The sequence below is a fragment of the Megascapheus bottae genome, chromosome X, assembly GCF_031878675.1.
Source record: "Megascapheus bottae isolate mThoBot1 chromosome X, mThoBot2.hap1, whole genome shotgun sequence".
Classification (NCBI taxonomy): Eukaryota; Metazoa; Chordata; class Mammalia; order Rodentia; family Geomyidae; genus Megascapheus; species Megascapheus bottae.
In genome coordinates this window covers 39,913,071-39,933,686 of record NC_143547.1, presented here as the reverse complement: position 1 = coordinate 39,933,686, position 20,616 = coordinate 39,913,071, and the positions used below count along the sequence as shown (strand labels likewise).

Here is a 20,616-nt window from a genome sequence, read left to right as displayed (position 1 = left end):
TTGCTGAGAACAGAAATGAAAATTGATAGGGAAGAAGCAGGGCAGCAAAACCCACGTAGGAGATGCAGAAGGGACTAGAACTCTGAAAGGGGATTTTCATCACCTGGAAAGAAGGGTGTTAGCAGAGGGCAATAAGTTAGTGTGGCCAGAACAAATCAATCCAGACCTCAGATTGAGGGAACCAAGGTAAACCTGAGTGCTGGACTCCTGCTCAGAGATGGACCCGACACCTGAGGAAAAATGCTCATTTTCCCTGAGGAAAAATGCTCTCCCCTATAATGCCAGTGGTACTCTTCTTTCACTTCTCTTAGATTGGACAGCTCCTCACCCTTCTCGTGTGTGTGTGTGTGTGTGTGTGTGTGTGTGTGTGTGTGTGTGTGTGTAAGAGAGACGGAGAGAGGGAGGAGACCATGGAAACAAAATGCATTTTAATTTGAAACTGTTATGAACTGGGATTGGCAGGGGTTAAACAAGGGGTCAAAACGATGAGCTAGATGAAGAAGAAACAGACTGAAGAAAGTGGGATGAACTGGATGAAGAAGAAGTTGGGTAACAACCTGGACTACAGGTACTAGATGCATCTCTTGAGGATGGTGTGTTCATTCTGTGAAACAAAGAAGAAATGAGAACAGCCTGAGGTCCTCTCTAACAGAAAAAAATATTGGGAAATCACACATACCTCCCAGCGACTGGAACTTCTCAGTGAGTGCCTGAATGGCATCTGAAACAAAAAAGCATAAATGAATATTCCCAGATTTGGAATGTCACTGTATTGTGCTTTGATGTCCCCAAGGGAACTTATAACCCTGCATATTGACTTCCCTTAGCTAGCTTCAGGGATTGAACCCACCCATCACTAGAATTCAAAACTGAAATTTCTTCTGTTCTTAAACTTTGGCATGGAAGGACTATTAAGTTAAAGACAAATATATAATAAATAACTGTAATAATGAAAATATAATAAATATATAAAATATAATAAATACCCGAAAAAGAACTCCAACCAACACTTATAAAGAAAATAAGGATGGTGTCCCTAAAGGCCATGAGAGAAGAACTCTGGTACTGGTTGCCAGAACCCATGCTGAGTTTTGAGCATGACCCAGCAGTCAATACACAGAAGACTCAAGGACAGACCTTCTTGATTTCTTCTCTAAGGAGAACATTAATCCATGTAATACCATCTGTACCTGTAGAAAGCCCTTCCCCAAGTACAAAACCAGTCAGCCATCTCTTCTTGCCCCTGTCTCTACCATGGGCTCCACCATACCTACTGATTCCTGCGGATTCTCTATATTCATACGTAGCATCGCACACTATCCCAGTAAGGAAAAAAGAAAAAAAGAGACAATGGTTAATGTGCTGGCCTCCTTTCTCTCTTAATAGTCCATTTTGTCTTGAGCCCTTACACCCCCCCTCCCATATCCTATAGTTCTGTGCAAGAGAAAGGGTGATTCCCTTTCTTTAAGGGTGTATGACAGGATTAAGCATGTACATTAATTCAACTTAGAGAGGAACCCACCATCTAGCTAGGATAGTAGCATTCCCAGAGACTAGAGAAGATATTACCCGGGAACAACCAGGTTGTCCACATGGTTGTTGTGGGCTTGCTGGGCCACGGTGATGCACAGGTGGCTCCTGGTAACCTGAAATAGAACAGAAAATACCAACTTTCTTTGAGGCAGGGATGGTCTGTCAGACTTTCCTTCTGCTGACAGCAACTTGCATCTGCTGTATCCCAGAAGCCCTATTCTTCTCTGAACCTGATTTACTTTCCCTAAAATATCACCCAATCTACCAACTCAGGCTCACTAGGACCATGGCTCTGAACTGGATGTTAGAAAAGGCTCTGATGTTTTGAAAGTCTACTTCTGGATTGAAATTGAGCACTGTTTACTAGTCATCTTACTGAGCAATTCCCACTTACAAGACAATGTGCTGAATAGCCCTGCCACACCTTTGGTCATGGGGAAAGGCTGCATCGGTCAAGAAGCAGTCTAGAAGGAATTATGAATCCCCTTTCTCCTCTAAAAGGAACAAAAACAGATGTCTCCTTCTCCAATCCCTGCCCCCTCCACTGCTCACAAACTCCAAGCCTCACCAGAAGTTGCAGGTCCTGTGGGTGGGATGCGCCGCTGTCTCTGGGAGAAGGGCTGCGATTTCATTTGAACAGGTGAGTCTCTAGTCTGGCGATGACCACTGCTGATTTCTCCCCCATGTATTGACATGCTTGATGGATTTGGCCTGAATTTTGGAACCTAAAAGAAAAACTTCTGAGTATACAATTTTTGGTCAGTTGTGGGACTTGAACTCTGGGCCTGAGTGTTGTCCCTGAGCTCTTCAGCTCAAGGTTACTGCCCTACCCCATGAGCCACAGTGCCACTTCCCATTTTCTGGTGGTTAATTGGAGATAAGAGTCTTATGGACATTTTAGTGCCTGGGCCGGCATTGAACTGTGATGCTCAGACTTCAGCCTCCAGAATAGCCAGGATTACAGTCGTGAGCCACTGCACCGGGCCTGAGTATGCATCTTTACACTGACAAAAAGAAAACAGACAACTGGGATGCTCTTCTTTTCCCTTATTCTACTGGGGTTTTTTTTGCTTACTCTTTTATATTTCTTACAAATGTGTGTGGCATTATAATATTACTGTAAAGTCATACACTTTAATCATATTCATGTCTTTTTATTATCTCACTCCTCTTTTTTCCATTCTTTAAAAAAATCTCTTTTGCAATTGATTAAATGGTTATCAGTATTACCTATTCATTATGTCTGCACATATTGGCTATCACATAGCTCCCATGCTCCTTTCTGCCTTTCCCAACTTCCACTAGTTCCCTCCAGTGACCTCACGTTTCTGGTCATGTCCATTTACTTGCTTTATAGCTATCCTTTGTACATGTGAGGAATCACACAGTATTTGTCTTTCTGAGCTTAGTGTAGTGAGAGGATCACTTAATTAGCACTTTCTACCTTGTCAGCTTCAGGCCAGGAGGCAGAGTTGACCAAGGAAATGTGTTGAGTATGAAAAAATCCCAGGACTTGTTCTACTCACCTGGGCCTGCAGAGCAGGATTTCTTTTTGCCTCATCACCTTCTCTAGATACTGAGCTGGAATTTCTTCTCCCCCAACTGCCAAATCTCTTCTGATTGTTGCCTTTCTTGTACTGCTTTGGGCCAGCATGCAGAGAGGAAGATGCCTTGGAACTCCCAAATGGAGAAATATCAGAGATAGGGGGCACCACAGGAGGTGCCTTCATTGTCTGCCTCCAAGAAGGGATGTTTCTTCCTAGAGTAACTCTTGAAGGACCTACTATGAGTTTCTTCTCGGCTACTGTTTTTGTTGGACAGGCTCTGGGCATGTCACCTGCAGCAGCAGCAGCAACAACAGGAGCAGCAGCAGCAGCAGCAACAGCTCCTGGATAGTCCCTGGTCACACTTTGTTTTGTCTTACAGGAAGTTTCTTCCAGTCTTCTCTGCTTTTCTTTGTTTGTCTTTAGTTCCAGCGAAAAAGTGGTTAGTGGATAACTAGGCATATCTTCATCGTGGTCACCAGAACTTCCACTTAGGCCTTCTGATTCCTTGGGGCTTTCAGACTCAGCCTGGCGTCTAAGGCTCACTGTACGGGGAAGCCTTTTCTGTGGCTTCCTCCGTGGCTTCCTCTGATATTCTTCTGAAGTCTCATTGTCAGAGGAGGACCACTGGGCTTTCTGGCTGACCAACTTGCTAGCTTCTCTGGCTCTTTTTCTCTCCTCCCAGGCTCTGCGAGACTTGGGCCTAGTGGGCTGCTGAGCAGTGGCAGAGGCCTGCTGTGATTCCATGAAGCCAGGGAACAGAGAGCTCGTCCCCGTGGGGAAAAGTACACCTCTCCCCCTAGGGGCTTGGACTACTTCTGCCCAAGCGGCAGGCACGTTGGCAGTGTAGCTTTCCTGTCTAGGGATTTTGACCAGGCCTCGTGCCAACTGGTAGGTACTGTGATCCTTGAGCATAGTTTCGATGCTGAAGTTGACCACTGAACAGAGAACCACCTTCCTCTCTTTTGCTAAAGAGCTCGCTTCTCCCCTGCCGCCCGGCATTTCAGCTCCTCCTGACACTATCGCTTCTAATTTGGCCTCTGATTCAAACCTGTAGCTTTGAGGCTCAGGGTGGCCTCTGCCAGTTTGTGGAAGTCCTGAATCATGGGCAAGTCCAGGTGCCCTAGGGCCTTCTCGGCGGCCCCTAAAGACATTGAAGCGATTCCTGCCTTCCGCACCTAAACCGCGTCTCCGACCAAACATCTCACGGCGAGAGTTCATATCCCCAGCATCCAGCTGGGGAGACCGTTGGTCTGGTCACCACGTGACCAGACTGAACTTCACCGACGCCGTCACCACAGGAGCCACAAACGTCTGCGTCAAATAACGCCAGGTTTTCCCGCCCTCGTGGACACTACCTGGCCTTCCTATTGGTCGGCCTTCTTCCACCAATCAGGACACGTTTTGTTATGACGTTTTCCAAGGCTCTAGCCAATAGGAATGGGACTAGCTTCTTTGCCCCTAACGACTCCCCCACCCCCCGGGTTCCTGTGATAGACAGATCAGTGAGCCAGTGGGTGAGGGCGGAACCTGTTAGTCGGAGGGCGGGTCTTCCTTTTCCCTTTTCCAGATTCTTATGTCTGGGTACTTAGATCAGCATGAGAGCGGCACCCCAGAGTTTCACGTGTGTAAAGCAGAGCAATAACGGCACCTCGTTCAGGGGCTTCCGAGGAATCAGTGCAATGGTGGATGTGGGGGCCCAGTCCAGAAAGGGTTTTTGACATCCCGCTGACTATCAGTACAGCACCACCGTCGTAGAAGTACGGCTATGTGAGGTTGCTTATTGTAGCAATCAAGTAGTAACTATAAAGCCTGTACAAGCCGGTGCTGGTGGCTCACGCCTGTAATCCTAGCTACTCAGGAGGCTGACATCTGAGGATCGACGTTCAAAGCCAGCCCCAGCACTAAAGACCCTGAGACACTTAGCTCCAATTAACCACCAGAAAACTGGAAGTAGCGCTGTGGCTCAAGGGATAGGTCGGTAGCCTCAATCTAAAAAGCTCAGGGACAGCACCCAAGCCCAAAGTTCAAGCCCCACAAAGGACAAAATAGTAAGTAAATATAAATAAAGCTTGTACATCTCTCAAATGTCCTTTTGTCCCCCCAGAAAGTGTATGAGGACCAGTGGTGGCAGACTATGGGCTTTCTTCTTTTCCCTGTTAGTTTGGTGGTGTTGCTGTCAGTCAGGCTTGAGGTCCTTTTCTCACAACCCTTAGTGACTAGCTATGTTAGCCTTGCCTTCTCTCTCTGATCTCTCTGTTCATAGACAAAGGAAACCTGCATGATACTATTTCTATAGCATGCAGATTAGTAGCAGTGGCATGAGATGAGCCTTTACTGTCATAGTAGTAAGGGACAGATTTTAAGACTCAGAGAAGACCATCTAGACCCCTTTGGAAAGGAGTAGGTATATCCTCATTTCTTTATTTGCATCCCCTTTTCCCCAAGTGTCCTCTCCCATCCAGGGCAAGTGGGACTTCCAGAAAGATTCTGATCCTGTCATGCCTTCTGCTACTTGAATCAAAATGAGTGCAGAATGAAGTTGACTAGCTTGTGTGTCCTAACCTTGATGCAGATATACCATGAAGTCCCAAGTAAAGTCCTACTTGAACCATGTAACAGTATTCCCTAAACTTCATTCACCAACATGATGTTTCACTTTGTTGATATAAAACCTGGTCTCTTTTTGAGACTTTTGTTAGAGTGGAAGGAACCATGAGCTAGCAAGTCAGCTAGCAGCAGTGATTGAAGTCAGATGTCCTCAATTTCTCAGTGGTCCAGAATGTTTTTGGTCTCTTTCTGAGGGCTGTTATGTGAGACCAGTAGTAATAGATTTTCATGATGTGTTACTCATAAACTTGAATCTTTATTATCACAACTCAAATACATTGATCAAGTTCACACAAATCTTCTCCAAGAAATTCTTTCCAGATATACATTACCTAACTTTCCATTTCTTTATTTTATTTTTTTGTTGGTCATGGGGCTTGAACTCTGGGCCTGGGGACTGTCCCTGAGCTCTTCAGCTTAATGCCATTTTGAGCCACAGCACAAGTTTTAGTTTTCTGGTGGTTAATTGGAGATAAGAGTCTCACAGACTTTAGTTCCTGGGATGGCTTTGAACTGTGATCCTCAGATCTCACCTTCCTGAGTAGCTAGGATTACAGGTGTGAGCCACCAGCGCCCAGCATTTTCTGTTTCTTCTAAGTAGAATGGGCTAATTTCTGATTTTTGGCTAGGAGTGTCCAGGTATGTTATGGCACAAGTGAAGATATACAGAAAATTCCTGTGAAAAACGATGACTTGGCAAAGTGTGCATTCATGTGATTTCCAGCAATAGGTGAACAACACAAGGAGGATTTGCAGGCTAGGCTAGCACTTGCATGAAATAACCAATATAGTTCACTCTCATACTACAGATGACTGGAATTATTCTATTAAAAGTAAATTTCTTCCGAACGAAGTTTTCTAATCACTTTTCACAAAAGGTCCTTGTATGATTCAGCCCTAATACTCAACACTCCAGAGATTCATGAGCTACAGGAAAATCTTTTTAAAAGATACTGAGGAAAAATGTCCCAAGGCCCTCCAAGTTCTGCTGAGGATTCTAGGCTTGAAGGCAATGGAAAAGGCAGTGCATGGAGGAGATAGACACCTACTTCTCTCTTCTAGAGGGAAAGGATATTCATGCTTCCAAGCAACCATGGTACTGCAGTTACAGATAAAAAGGGTGAGGATAGTACTGCTCTCAAGAAGCCCATTCTCATACAAGTAGGAGATATTAGTAATAGTTCCTAGACTCCAATACAGAAATAGACATTGAGTCTTTTCTGGTATCCAACCACAGTCTTAGGGGGACACATTTGAAGCTAGAGTAGCATTTGAAGTTCAGGGACTCATCTAGAGAATACACCCTCAGGTAATGCCTTCTACATCCAGAAGAAATGCTGATCCCAGCTAGATGGTCAGTTCCATGGTCATGTTAAATGTAAATGCATAGGAGACTAGTGGAAAGAGGGGAAACCTTTTGATTGAAAATTCTGTGTAAATCGTGGCACAGGGTTGCGGGAAGTGGTGTGAGTAATGTCCCAGATAGGAGGGAAGATGAAGAAAGAGGAGGATAGCAAATTAATAAGCTTTCCTTTTCTCTGATGGCTACTGGAACTACAGAATGAAATAAAAAAAATCTCAGGGAAAAACTAGCTATGATGGATGGGAGCAGAGGCAAGATCAGGAACAGAAAGAAATGTGGGAGTCTTGAAGAAGGCACTTGGGGAAAGGCTTTCCATAAATACAGACAATAATAAAGTTAACAAAATCTCCTGGAAAGAGTGGAGACCTGGCATGGAGTCTTGTATATGTTGACTGCTAGAGCGTGTACAATGAAGACTGCATTGTCCAAACTTCTTGTGGTCCCTGACAACCATTCCTAAATATCTGAGTCTTGAATGGCCCATATATATATATATATATATATATATATATATATATATTGCTCAAATAAAAGTGATGTAAAAGTGATGAATAGGAAAATGGATTGTTACAGTTACTTAAGTAAGATAATGTGTACATTTTTCTTCTTTTGCCAGTCCTGAGGCTTGAGCTCAGAGTCTGGGTACTGTCCTTGGGCTTTCTCAAGACTACGACTTCTGCCACATCACCACATCCTGCTTTTTCTGTGTATGTGATATCAAGGAATCAAAGCCAGAGCTTCGTGCATGCTAGGCAAGCACTCTACCACTAGGCCATGCTCCAGGCCCCAGTACATTTCTTTTTAAACAGTTACCCCCTCCCTCATTTGTTCCCATTTATCCCTCCCTACTCTCCTTCCCACAAATTGTATAGTTCATTTCCAACGTAATGTCAAGTATTATTGTTGCATTAGTTCATCCTTTTCCTGCTATTTCTGTGATTCCCTTTCTCTTCACCAGATTGGATAAACTTATATATAAGAAAAAGTGTAAATAAAACTAAAACAGAAAAAAAGCAATAACTCCATACAGGACACAATAAGAACCTCTTGTTTCCAATCCTTGGAGTTCATGTTGATATGGTTCATTATATATAATACTACACACTTACCAACTAGGCTACTGAGATCCCTGTTAAGAATATTATAGACAGGGGCCAGGAGTGTGGCCTCACGGTAGAGTGCCTAGCACGTACAGAGCCCTGGGATCAATTCCAGGCCCTGAGTGAGTTCAAGCCCCAGGACTGGCAATATATATACGACATATTCTAATTATTAAAAAAGAGGGAAATCATGCAACCTATTTTTCTTTGGGCCTGGCTTACTTCACTTAATACAATTTTTCCGGGTCTTTCCATTTCCTTGTGAATCCTCCTATAGTTTCCCTACAAATGGCACTTAGTGTGGCATGTTTAGCATTTGTTGTCCCTTGTGTGTTTGTTTTTGAAAAGTCTAAGTGGTTGTCCCATATCTCATCTTTAAGAATTCATGCTTAAGATTGTTGTGGTGAAGGGGACATTTCCAAATTGAGTTCTGCTGCTGGGCAGGAGGTCGTCTTGAAGCTGTTTGAAAGTGGCTTGAGGGAAGACCACTTACAGAGCAGTTGATTCCCTGTAAAGAAATTAGGGAGCCAGGCGTGGTGGATCATGCCTGTAATCCTAGTGATTCAGGAGGCTGAGATCTGAGGATTGAGATTCAAAGCCAGTCCGGGCACTGACTACTGGGAGAATCTTATCTCCAATTAACCATTAGAAAACCAGAAGTGGTGCTGTGGCTCAAGGGGTATGGCAGTAGCCTTGAGCTGAACAGTTCAGAGACAATGCCCAGGCCCCAGGGATAGGGCAGTAGCCTTGACCTAAAGAGCTTAGGGACAGCTCGCAGGCCCAGAGTTCAAGCCCCACAACTTACCATAAAAAAGAAAAGAAAGAAATTAGGAAAACAAGATGGATTTCTGCATCCCTATGTCCGAAACACAGGATTATGCTTCTTGCTTTCATAATCCTCAGTCCCTCACTGGAAGTTCCAGTCCCCTGAACACAAGTGTTCTGCTGACCACACTCTATTTTCACTATTCAAGAGTGCCTTATATTGGCCTTACCTTGCTCTGCTTGAAACATTGAGGCAAGGGCTGGTAGCATGTACAGGCAATATTACAGGAACCAACTTTCCCCTTGGAGGAGAAACAAAGCAAACTTGTCCTGGAGCCTTGTGAGTGTTGGAATACTAGACTGTGGTAAAGGAAGAATGCACTGTCTAATGTTGTGGGCTCTGGAAACCACTCCTAGATAACTGCTTCTCAAATGATCCTTACAGATTACTCTGTTATTTTCTTTAAGAATTACCTGGTTTGGCTTTTCTGATGTTTTTCCCCTTGTATGTTCTTGAGAAATCTAGATGTTCATGCCATTCCCAAACCTTCAAATTTTCTAATTCAACTACACCTGCTTTGGTGAAAAAAGATAGTTCCACATTGAGTTCTGATTATGGTTGTGGTAGGTGGTAAGTTCCAGAGCTATTTCTGAGAAGAAAAATTTCAGGGATCTTGGTTTTCTGGAGGGCAGAGAGGATCAGAGGTTCCTGCATTCAAGTATCTGCTGTAATCTGTTATGCTTCTCTTGTAACCTGTTACGCTTCTCTGTTTTAGTGACCATTTAATCTCTCACTAAGAAGTTCCATTTTCATGGAAGTAAATGATATGTGCACCATGCCATTTCCTACACTCTGGGCTCTTCAAGAAGGCCTCTGGCTGGCCCTGACTCTGTTCTGCCAGCATCTTCATAGTAGACAAGAAGCTAGTATCTGTGGAGCCCAAGAGTTAAAGTCCAGCCTTTTCACTCTGTTTATTTCCCATTCAGTGCCTCCTCTTGGCCCCTTCATATGTCCCTGCCTATACCAATTGATAGCAATTCCAACTTGAAGTACAGCTTGAAAATTGTGGCGCTCTCTCTCTCTCTCTCTCTCTCTCTCTCTCTCTCTCTCTCTCTCTCTCTCTCTCTCTCTCTCTCTCTCTCCCTCCCTCCCTCCCTCCCTCCCTCCCTCCCTCCCCCCCCTCTCTCTCTCTCTCTCTGTCTCCCTCTCCCTCCCTCCCTCCGTCCCTCCCTCCCTCTGTCCCTCCCTCCCTCCCTCCTTCCCTCCTTCCCTCCCTCCCTCCCTCCTTTCCTCCCTCCCTCCTTTCCTCCCTCCATCCCTCCCTCCCTCTGTGGTAGAGGTTATGTCAAAAGGAGAAGAGTGGGGAGCAGCTGCATCTTCTTCCTGAGTGGAGTCTGGGTCCAGCTCTGAGCATGCTTGCCTTAGTTCCTTCAGTCTAAACTCTGGATGGATTTGGCCAGGCCATACTGGCTTATTGCTCTCTGCTAACATCTTTCTTTCCAGGAACTCCAGTTCCTCTGTCATTTCCTTCTTGGCTTTTCTGCCCTACTACCATCATCTCTCTGTTCTTTTCTGTCCGGAACAACACTAATCTCTCCATAGTGCTCACCCGGTGATCTCTTACATTAAAAAAAATCAATAGGGGTCGGGAGTGTGGCCTACTGGTATAATGCTTGCCTAGCATTCATGAAGCCCTAGGTTCCATTCCTCAGTAGCACAAAAACAGAAAAAGCAGGAAGTGGTGCTGTGGCTCAAGTGGCAGAGCACTAGCCTTAAGAAAGCCCAAGGAAAGTGCCTAGGCCCTGAGTTCAAGCCCCAGGAATGGCAAAAAAATTCCAGCAGGTATTAGGAGTCAAAATTCTACTCCATTCCCTCCTTTAGATATTATATTCTAATTTTTATTATTGTTATCAAGCTGATATACAGAAGGGCTATAGTTACATGTCAGGTAATAAGTACATTTGTTTCTTTTCCTTTTCTTTTTCTTTGTTGGTCATGGGGCTTTAACTCAGCATTGGATGCTAGGGCTAGAGCTCTGTCATTTTGAGCCATAGCTTCACTTCTCGTTTTTAGGTGTTCAATTAGAGATAAGAATTTCATGGACTTTCCTGCTGTAAGAACCTGAGGGTCGGGAAGTCCTGTCCCACACTGACATCACTGTTGGGGAGTGGGGGCATCCAATATATAGGGGCTTCTTGTTGTAGAGAAGAAGAGAGAGAGAGTGCCATGCAGGAAGTTCCTGGAGTAGAGCAGTGTCCAGCCCTGAGAAGAAGAGAGGGAGAGACATGAATGGCACACTGTAAGAGGCCTGTAGAGAGGCAAGAATCCTGTGTTGAGGCAAGAGGCCTGGAGACAGGCCTGTGGAGAGGCGAGAGACATGCAGACAAGCCTGCAAAGAAGCAAAAGGCTTGCAAAGAGGCAAGAGGCTTGTAGACAGGCCTGCAGAGAGGAAAAGGCCTGCTGTGAGTAGAGAGGACTGCAGACAGGACTGCAGTGAAGCAAGAGGCATGTGGACAGGCCTGCAGAGAAGGAAGGGGCCTGTGGAGAAGTGAGAGGCCTGTATGAGTAGAGAGGCCAGCAGACAGGCCTGTGGAGATCTTCAGTGAAGTGAGAGGCCTATGAAAAGACCTGAGAAGAACTGAAAGGTCTGCAGTGAGGCGAGAGGCCTGTGGACAGACCTGAGGAGAGGGGAGAGGCCTGCTGATCCACCTGCAGAGAGGCAAGAGGTCTGCAGTGAGTAGAGAAGCCTGCTGACCGGCCTATGGTGAAGCAAGAGGCCTCCCAACAGGTCTGTGGAGAGAGGAGAGGCCCGTGGACAGGCAGGAGGCCTATGGACAGGTCTGTAAAGAGGTGAGAGTTCTGTAGATAGGCCTGAAGAGAGGTGAGAGGTCTGAGAAGAGGAAGAGAACAAGAGGCCTGTGTAGAGGAGAGGGAAAAACTTGGGCTCCTTGGAGGTTGCCACTGTTCCAATTTCCAAGGTAACCCAAGAAAAAGCAGTTGCAGACTAATAAAACTCCTTTGTCACCTTTAATCATGCCTCTGTGAATTTTCTTGCTCTCAGGTCATTACACTGCCTGAGGTGGCTTTGAACCATAATTTTCAGGATTCAGTCTCATGAGCAGTTAAGATCACAGGCATGAGCCACCAGCTCCCCACACGAGTACATTTCCTTTTGGACAATGTCACATCTACCTATGCTTTCTCTGGTAGAAATTGTGCATTATTCTCCCTTTTTTGCTCTCATGTAAGAAACTTAATTTCCATGTCTGGTGATTTCTTCTAGAGAAATCTAGGTGGTCTGTGTGTGTTCATGAATAAAGTTCTTCCACTCTGAGGATGAAGGTCTGATTCAGGAGGAGAGGCAATAGAGAGAGGGCCTCCCCATCTGTAAGGGATGAAATGGATAACTGGCATCTACCTTTTACTAGAGGGAATTTTCTTTCAGTTTTTTGACAGCTTTGGGGCTTGAACTCAGGGCTGGCATCCTGCCCTTAGCTCTTTTGCCAAAGGCTGGTTTAAGCTGGTTATTGAAAATAGTGTATGTATCATGGACTTTCTTGCCAGGGCTGGCTTTGAACCACAATCCTCGAATCTACAGAGTAGCTAGGATTACAAGGCATGAGCCTTTTCAAAACAGGAGATCATGTGGCAAAAGAATGTTGAACTCACAAAACCCAGGAATAGGTTCAGGGATTTCAAAATGTTGGCATTGTGGTATATTTGTCTGAATGAGATGTTTAAGTCCTCCTTGTGGATGGATGATGATGTGCAGCCTGCCTTCCTCAGAGGAGCTTTTGCTCCATGCTCTTTGTGATCTCCCATGGGAGATCACCACACCCAGGGGGAAAGGGTAGCAGGTAGGATGGGCCATGGGTCAGGCTTGGTATCACACTGACCTGTGTATTCACCGTGTGTCCTTTCTAGTCCTTGTGTCACAGAAAGTCGCATACTGCACATCATGTGTGACAAATCCTCACTTCAGAGCCAGAATAGATCAGCCATTCACTCCAATCCTCGACCTGGAAAGCTGGCATGACTATGTAAGCTATGACTGACCTCTCCCCAGGAGGATAATTCCTCAAAAGAAAGCACAGAAGATTGGTGTGTGAGTGAAGAAGTTTGGCTCAGATTCTGCCACTGAGGCTCTGCCACCATACTTCTAAGCTACTTACAAGTAGGCTAAGCTCCACACTGGGCCCTGCTTTGGGAAGCATGGAACAATTATCAACTGGTGACATGCATGATGTAAAACCCTTGGGGACTGGCTTTGTCCGCTCTGCTATCTCCCTCCAAAGACATAGTCTCCTTGCTCCATATTCACACTACACACAAATAAATATAGGGTGGCAGTAGTCAAAACTGAGCCTTTATTCTGGACAGAGTGAAGGGTCAGAATCAGTCTCAGGTGAGAAAAGCCCATCTGGGCCCCAGGAAGCAGGAGGTTTCCCCCCTCTGTTCTGTGTCTGGACTCCTTTCCAACATAAACTCTCCCAGCCACAACTGAGATTGCCCTGCAGAGCTCCAGACTATGTTCTGCCTCCTACAACTCAGCTAAAGTGAGTGCAGAGTGAAATTGGTGGGGAATTTTGTGAGAGCAGGAAGAGACCCCTGCAGGTGGGGCAATCAGGACAAAGGCCTGCCTTTAATAGAGATTCTGTATCCTGCACTGTGGCCTGAGCAGTTCTCTGCACAGGCCCATAGGCATCACATCACCATGGCCTTGTGCAGGTGGATAGGCATAGCCCTGGGCATGACATCATGCTAATTGCTTCAGGATGTCTTGACCATGAATAGTAGATTGAGTAGTTCCCAGAGGTGTGCACTGGAATGGGCACCTAGCCACAGAAAGAGCCTCTGATTTGGCACTGATATGACCTCAAGTCTGTGCAATGATCTTGGCAGTCAGATAGCTCCCTCCTGGAGACATCTTAATCCCCTCTCCACAGCACACCCCCAGGTGTCCTCCCTTATGGAACCCCCATCTAGTGGGAGCTCTGCTTATTTTTTTCATTTTTTGCCAATACTGGGGCTGGAAATCATGATCTTGGAGTAATACCTTAGCTGTTTTTGCTCAAGGCAGATGCTCTCCCCCTTGTTTTACAGCTCTACATCTGTCTTTTTGCCACTAGAAAGGATGCTGGACCCCTCCCTCTTTCTATGTGCGCAGTTTTCCTCAAGCACCCTCTCCCAGTTAGAAGTTAGATTATCCTAGAGATATCCAGTTCCTGTCCTGCCTCCAGGTACTTAGCTTAAAAGAACATAAGATTAAATTCTACTGGACCATGTACAGAACCACTGTCGAGAACCAATTAAAGCTCCACCTGGACCAGGTACCAGGGTTCCCTGGGCTTCATTTTCCAACAAGATCTATTTTACATGGGTCAGTTCTGGAACTTGAACTCAGGGCCTGGGCCTTGTCCTTGAACTTTTTTGCTCAAAGCTAGCATTCTACAACCCGAGCCATGGCTCCACTTCTGCCTCTTTGGTCAATGATTGGAGATGAGTCTCACAGTGTTTTCTGTCAAAGTTGGCTTTGAATGGTGTTCCTCAGATTTCAGTCTTCTGTGTAGTGTGAGCCATTGATGCCTGGATCTAAACACGATCTTTCACTGGGCTGACAGATAATATGATCTCCTCCTGGGACTCCAGCTAGTGTCAAAGTGTTTATGAGCCAGCAAACCAATAAACAAGTTAGGTTGGTTTTTCCAGACTGCACTATGCTGGTCACACACACAGCAGGAATTTCTCATGGTGACAATCACAAATGCTACTGTTTAGTGTGATAAACTCCTGAATGACCCTGGACGAATTTCACCCAAGTTAAGCCCAGTGGTGGTAGAGCAGACTCGCATCTCTACCTCCAACCCAGAGACAAATCTGTACTTTTCTTTGCTCAGTACCCATATTCCCTCCAATATATTCCTAGTGCTTTGCCACCTACTGGGGATGTGACCAGGGTCTACACCAATATCGGAAAGGTAATCATCAATTATGGGGAGCTTTCCAAGATGAGGGCTCAGAAGGAAATGAGAATAAAAAAAATTCTGAGTTTAGTCTCTTTGTTTGGTGTCAACAGAGCTAGACAGTGAGGCCAGAGGGGGAACTGGGCCCAGTTGTGGGAACTAGAGCATACTTGTACCTTCTAGAATCTGCTGAATTATTCTGTGAGAGAGATTACCAGTGAAGGCTGTGGAAAAGGTTGCTCAGAACAGGAAAGAAGGATAAGACAGTGAAAGCAGGGCAGCAAAACCAAGGAGTAAAGCAGGAGGGATTGGAGTTCTGGAAGGGGTCATCAGCTCCTGGAGAGAAGAGTGTTACCAGAGGGCAGTAAGTCAGTGTGGCCAGAACAAATCAATGCAGAACTCAGATTGAGGGAACTAAGGCAAGCCTAAGTGCAGGGCTTTTGCTTAGAGGTGGGCCTGGACTCCACTGAGGAGGAAAGCCTATTGTGCAATGCCAGTGGTACTGTCCTTTCACTGCTGTGAGACATGTCGACCCACCACTCTCCTTTTCTCATGACTATTAACCCCAGAGAGGAAGATGACAGACAGCAGAACATAAGATGAACTTTAATTAGAAACTGCTTCAACTGGAGTGGGTAGAGGGGATAGGAGGGGAAACAAAGGGATAAACAGGAGGCACTGGGTGTAGAAGAACTGTTCTGAAGCAGTTGAGCATCAGCTTCTGGGATCCACAGGCACTAATTGTCATGTATGAAGATACTGGATTCAAACTGTCAAGCAAAGAAGAGTCAGAGCAGTTAAAGGTCTTGTTAACAGTCTGAATTGTGAGGTGTTACATGAAATAAACACTTACTTCCAAGGGACTGGAACTTCTCAGTGAGGGACTGAATGGCTGCTGAAATAGAGAAGCATAATGGGTACTCCAGCCAGGGGGGTACAAGAATCCCTCCAGCTTGCTCACTGTCCCTCCACCAAAGAACCTAAAACCCTGCAAATTGACTCCCTCCACCTTGTGTCAAACAGCTCTGCTATTGACCAGCTGTCACCTGAACTCAGTGTGCAAGTGTCTTTGACATTTGAACTTGAACCAAGTAGTTCTTAAGAGTGGGGCATGACATAATCCTGACTTGTTAAAAATGAATAGGACAATAAATACTGGACAAGTCATACCAACTAGCATTAACAAGGAAAATAAAGGAGATACCTTTAAAGGCTCCAAGGTAGGATATCTGGTAGTGGGTGACAGAGTCTATGCCATATTTAGACAATGCACTACAATTTGAGCACACTCCAGCAGTCAAATTCACAGAAGGCTGGAGGCTTGTCTTTGCCAGATTTCTCCTCTCAGAGGAATGTTTTGCCCTTTATTGTTGCCTGTACCTGCCATGAGCTTGCTGCAGTTATTTGCTCCCAAACACCCAAGTCTTTTGGTTCCCACCATTGCCTCTGCCCCAGAGTCCATCATACCTAGTTGTTCCTTGATCTTCTCTATATCACTGTGTACCATCATACACTAGCCCAGGAGAAAAGAGAAATAGAAATGAGGGTTAATGTACTAGCCTCCTCTCATCATCCTCTCACGTTTGAAGCATCCTCCCCTATGCTTAAGAGGCTCCCCATATCCCATAGGACTGTGGCATAATCCACACAGAATCTTCAACAGAGAGAATCTTTTCTTTCTCTGTGCCATGTGTGATGGGAAACTGCATGTAAAACAATTTGACCACCCACAAAGCTGACTATGTGCCTGGAGACAGCATTCATAGGGACTAAAGGAATTACCCGGGAACAGCTTTGTCCTTCAGATGGCTGTTGTGGCATTTCCGTATCACGATGATACATATGTGGTCCCTGGTCATCTGAAAAAGACACAAAACAATCCAGCTTTCTAGCTTTCCTGTGAGGTAGGAATGGTCTGACAGACTCTCACATAAGGCATGTCTCTGTCTGTGGGTAGAAACTTGAAACTGTTCTGTTCAGCAATCCCATCACTTTCTGAGCCTGCCTTCCCTTGTCCCCAAATGTAAGTCCAGTTACCACTGTGTCCCCATGGGCCTTTGGCTCTTCTTTGGATGCTAGAAAAGATTGTTATGGTGAAGGTAGGCTTCAACTCTGAAGTTTGAGCATTGTATAAATCACTCTTTTGTACAATCCCCACCTTCAAAACAATGTGGTTGCCTGAGACCAGCCCTGCCCACATCCTGTGTCCTGTTGGGAGTGTTACTCCCTAGACAGGACAACCTAGAAGGTAGCCTGAGTCTATTTCTTCCTCTTCCACATGCCCTCCATTCCAATGTTCTTATACCCCTAAGACTCACCTGAATTTGCACGGCCTTTGGGCGTGATGTCCCGCTGTATCTGTGGAAAGGGCTGCAAATCCATTTCATCATGTGAGTCTCCAAATTCTCCCCCATCCTTGCAGAAGTTAGAAGGATCTGGCCTGCATTTTGGAAGCTAACAAAAAATGACTAAGTAAATATGTTATCATTTGAACCTGGTATGAAGATTGATGTGATCCTCATTTCCTTTCCTCCCCCGACTCTCTCTGTCTCTCTTGTCATTCATGGGGCTTGCACTCTGGGTCTGGGTATTGTCCCTGAGGTCTTCAGCTCAAGACTAGCGCTATACCACTTGAGCTACAGTGCCACTTCCGGGTTTCTGATGGTTAATTGGAGATGAGTCTCACGGACTTTAGTGCCTTGTCTGGTTTTGAACTGTGATCCTCAGATTTCAGCCTGCTGAGTAGCTAGGATTACACACGTGAAGCACCAGCACGTAGCTTTGTCTCTTTAAAAAAATCCTTTTGGGGCCGGGAGTTTGGCCTAGTGGTAGAGTGCTTGCCTAGCATGTATGAAGTCTCAGGTTCGATTCCTCGGTACCACATACATAGAGAAAAGCCAGAATTGGTGCTGAGGCTCAAGTGGTAGAGCTCTATCCTTGAGAAAGTCCAAGGACAGTGCTCAGGCTCTGAGCTCAAGCCTGGGACTGGCAAAAAATTCCTTTTGCTTACTTTTTATTATCTCACTTGATATTTCCATACTTTAATGTACTTCAATCATACTTTCTTAAGCTTATCTTATCCCTGCTCCTTCCATACCCTTTTAGAAACCTGTCTTGTAGTTTATTAAGTTCTCTTTCCTATGATTTACTCATGATTACAAAATAGTTCTATCACATTCTCCCCATCCTCCTATCCTCTTTTCCTTCCTTCTCATCTTCACCAGGTCCATCAAATGGTGCAACATTTGTGGTCATGTCCATTTACTTGCTTTATAGCCAGCCACCTTCTGTACATCTGAGGATTCATGTATTGTCTTTCTGAGCCTAGCTTAGTAACTTAATATGATGGTCTGTATGCAGTTCCATCTACTGTGAGGGGCTCATTTGATCAGCACTTTCTGCCACTGTCAGCCCCAGGCCAGGAGTCAGAGCTCCTGTTGAATATGAAAAATTCTAGGCCTTGTTCCAAGCAGGCTTGCAGAAGATGTGGGAGGGAGGAATCAATAGGCTGATGAGATACTGAAGCTATGCAGCTCAGACTGTAAGCAGACTTCAGACTCAAATTAGCAGCCATTCCTGTTTCCATCCTGGCCCCTGTCTGGAGAGGCAGAAAATGAAGAGCCTGGCAAACCCTGACTGGCACATACAAAATGCTCTTGTGATATCTCCATACAACAAGGACACTGGATTGAGCATCCTGAGTATGGACCACCAGTAATAATGACTGAACAAAAAACAGAGGGAGGGATGTGAATTTGGATTAGGGGAGAGTGCTTGCCTAGCATGCATAAAGCTCTGGGTTACATTTACAAGAACAGAAAAGGCTGGAAATGGCACTGTGGCTCAATTGTTAGAGTGCTAGCTTTGAGTAAAACAAGCTCAGGGGCAGTGCCCAGGCCCTGAATTCAAGCCCCAAGACTGGCAAAAAAAAGCAGAGTGAACCTGGGCAATGATGGGCACTGGTGGAGGGAGGTGCATGGTGAGGAGGGTGAAGTCAGTTTACTCACATGGATATGCTGAGCAGGATTTGTATTTGCTTGATCATCTTCTTTAGGCACTGGGCAGGGCTTCCTTCTTTTCCAAGCCCCACATCTCTTCAAAGTGTTACCTTGCTTGTATCGCTTTGGTCCAGGATGCAGAGTAGAGGTTGCTTTAGAACCCCCAAGTGGAGAAATACCCAGTATTGGAGGTAATGCAGCTGCTTCCAGGGGAGGTGTATTCATTATCTGCCTCCAAGAAGGGGTGTTTCTTCCCATTGGAACTCTTAAAGGAGTGTCTGGAAGTTTCTTCTCCATAGCTATTTTCTTTGTAGGGTTGCCTGTGAGCAGGTCACCTGCAGCAGCCCCTGAGCATTCCTTGATCACACTTTGTTTTATCTTACAGGAAGCTTCTTCTAGGCCTCTCTGCTTTTCTTTGACTGTCTTTAGTTCCTGGGGTGAAGAAGGTAGCATATTGCCAGGCATAGAATAGAAAATATCTTCATCCTCGTCATCAGAACATCCACTTGAGCTTTCTGATTCCTTGGGGCTGTCAGAATAGACCTGACTTCTACGATTCATTCTACGGGACCGCCTGGTCCGTGGCCTCCTACTGAATTCTTCTGAAGTATCAGTGTCAGAGGAGGACCACTGGTCTTTCTGACTGAACATCCTGCTAACTTCCCTGCCTCTTTCTCGCTCTCTCCAGGCCCTGCGAGTCTTGGGCCTACTGGGCTGCTGAAGGACAGAAGTGGGCGGATCTGCTCCCATGTGGCTAGAGACCATCATGCTTTTCTCCCTGGGAATCAGTGTGCTTCTTCCCTTAGGAAGTGGAGCTGCTTCTGCCCAGGTGGCAGACAGGATGGCAGGGCTGCTATCCCACATGGGGAAGGCGAATTGGGTTCGGGTCATCTGGTAGATAGAGTGCTGTTTGCCTGTATCCTCGGCACTGGTATTGAACAGTGGGGACTTAGCACCTTCCCTATCTTCTGCGAAGGAGCTAGAATCTCTATCACCCTGAACTTCAACTCCTCTTGAGAATATCACTTCTAATTCAGACTCGGAATTATAGTCGGAGACTTGAGGCCCAGGGAGGCTTATCTGTGGGAGGCCTCCGTCTTTGCGTGGGAGACTCCTGTCTATCTGTGGTGGCCCTGCGTCACGGATGAGGCCTCGGCCTATCTGTGGGAGTCCGGACTCACGAGCGAGGCCGCCGGACCTCTTGATTGGTCCACGACTGATCCTATAGACACCGGAGCGCTTCCCACCCTCTGGACCCACACCGCGTACCCTACCAAACATCTCACGATGAGGGTTCATATTCTCAGAGTCCAGCTTGTGGGGAGCCCGTTGGCCTGGTCACCGAACTGGTAGCGTGGTCTCTATAGTCTGCGTCACAACGGGAGCGGCAAGTGTCCGCGTCAAATATCGCGAGAATTGGTGCCTCAAGGACACCGTACGCCTTTCCATTGGCCTACACTCCACCAATCATGATGCGTCTTATACTCATGTTCCCCAAGACCAATAAGGAATGTGATTACATCTTTGGCGGCATGCCCACTGAGGAGGCCAAGGGAGGGGGGGTAGGGTCTAGTGGTCAAGTGGCTCATCCGCTCCCCCTTCCATTCTCCACTTCCGCTGCCTCCACCACCTTCCTCCATTTGAGTCCTTAGCTTAAAATGAGAGCCACATGCCTCCCGAGCTTCAGTGTTACCATGTGAAACAGAAATAGTCCATGTTGTTACATGTATTTTTTTTCT

At 45.9% G+C, this 20,616-nt stretch overlaps 2 protein-coding genes across 2 annotated transcripts in view; both read right to left on the bottom strand.

Moving 5' to 3' along the window:
- LOC150040914 (uncharacterized) overlaps positions 1-4,372 on the bottom strand; it is a 48,109-nt gene extending 43,737 nt beyond the window's left edge. Inside the window, exons 1-5 of the mRNA XM_090326316.1 lie at positions 3,060-4,372; positions 2,102-2,258; positions 1,570-1,646; positions 1,275-1,316; positions 680-721 (exon numbers count right to left, since the gene is read on the bottom strand). Of these exons, the coding sequence (XP_090182442.1) occupies positions 680-721; positions 1,275-1,316; positions 1,570-1,646; positions 2,102-2,258; positions 3,060-4,298 (1,557 nt within the window). The 5' untranslated portion in view covers positions 4,299-4,372. The remainder of the gene's footprint in view (positions 1-679; positions 722-1,274; positions 1,317-1,569; positions 1,647-2,101; positions 2,259-3,059) is intronic.
- An 11,133-nt stretch (positions 4,373-15,505) lies between these two features.
- LOC150040913 (uncharacterized protein CXorf49-like) lies at positions 15,506-20,200 on the bottom strand. The gene is made up of 6 exons (XM_090326258.1): positions 18,887-20,200; positions 17,198-17,333; positions 16,662-16,738; positions 16,347-16,392; positions 15,733-15,774; positions 15,506-15,649 (listed from the first exon to the last, which is right to left on the bottom strand). Exons 1-6 carry the CDS (start codon positions 20,174-20,176, stop codon positions 15,645-15,647), a joined length of 1,596 nt encoding a protein of 531 aa, XP_090182384.1. The 5' UTR covers positions 20,177-20,200; the 3' UTR covers positions 15,506-15,644.
- Positions 20,201-20,616: the final 416 nt, after the last annotated feature.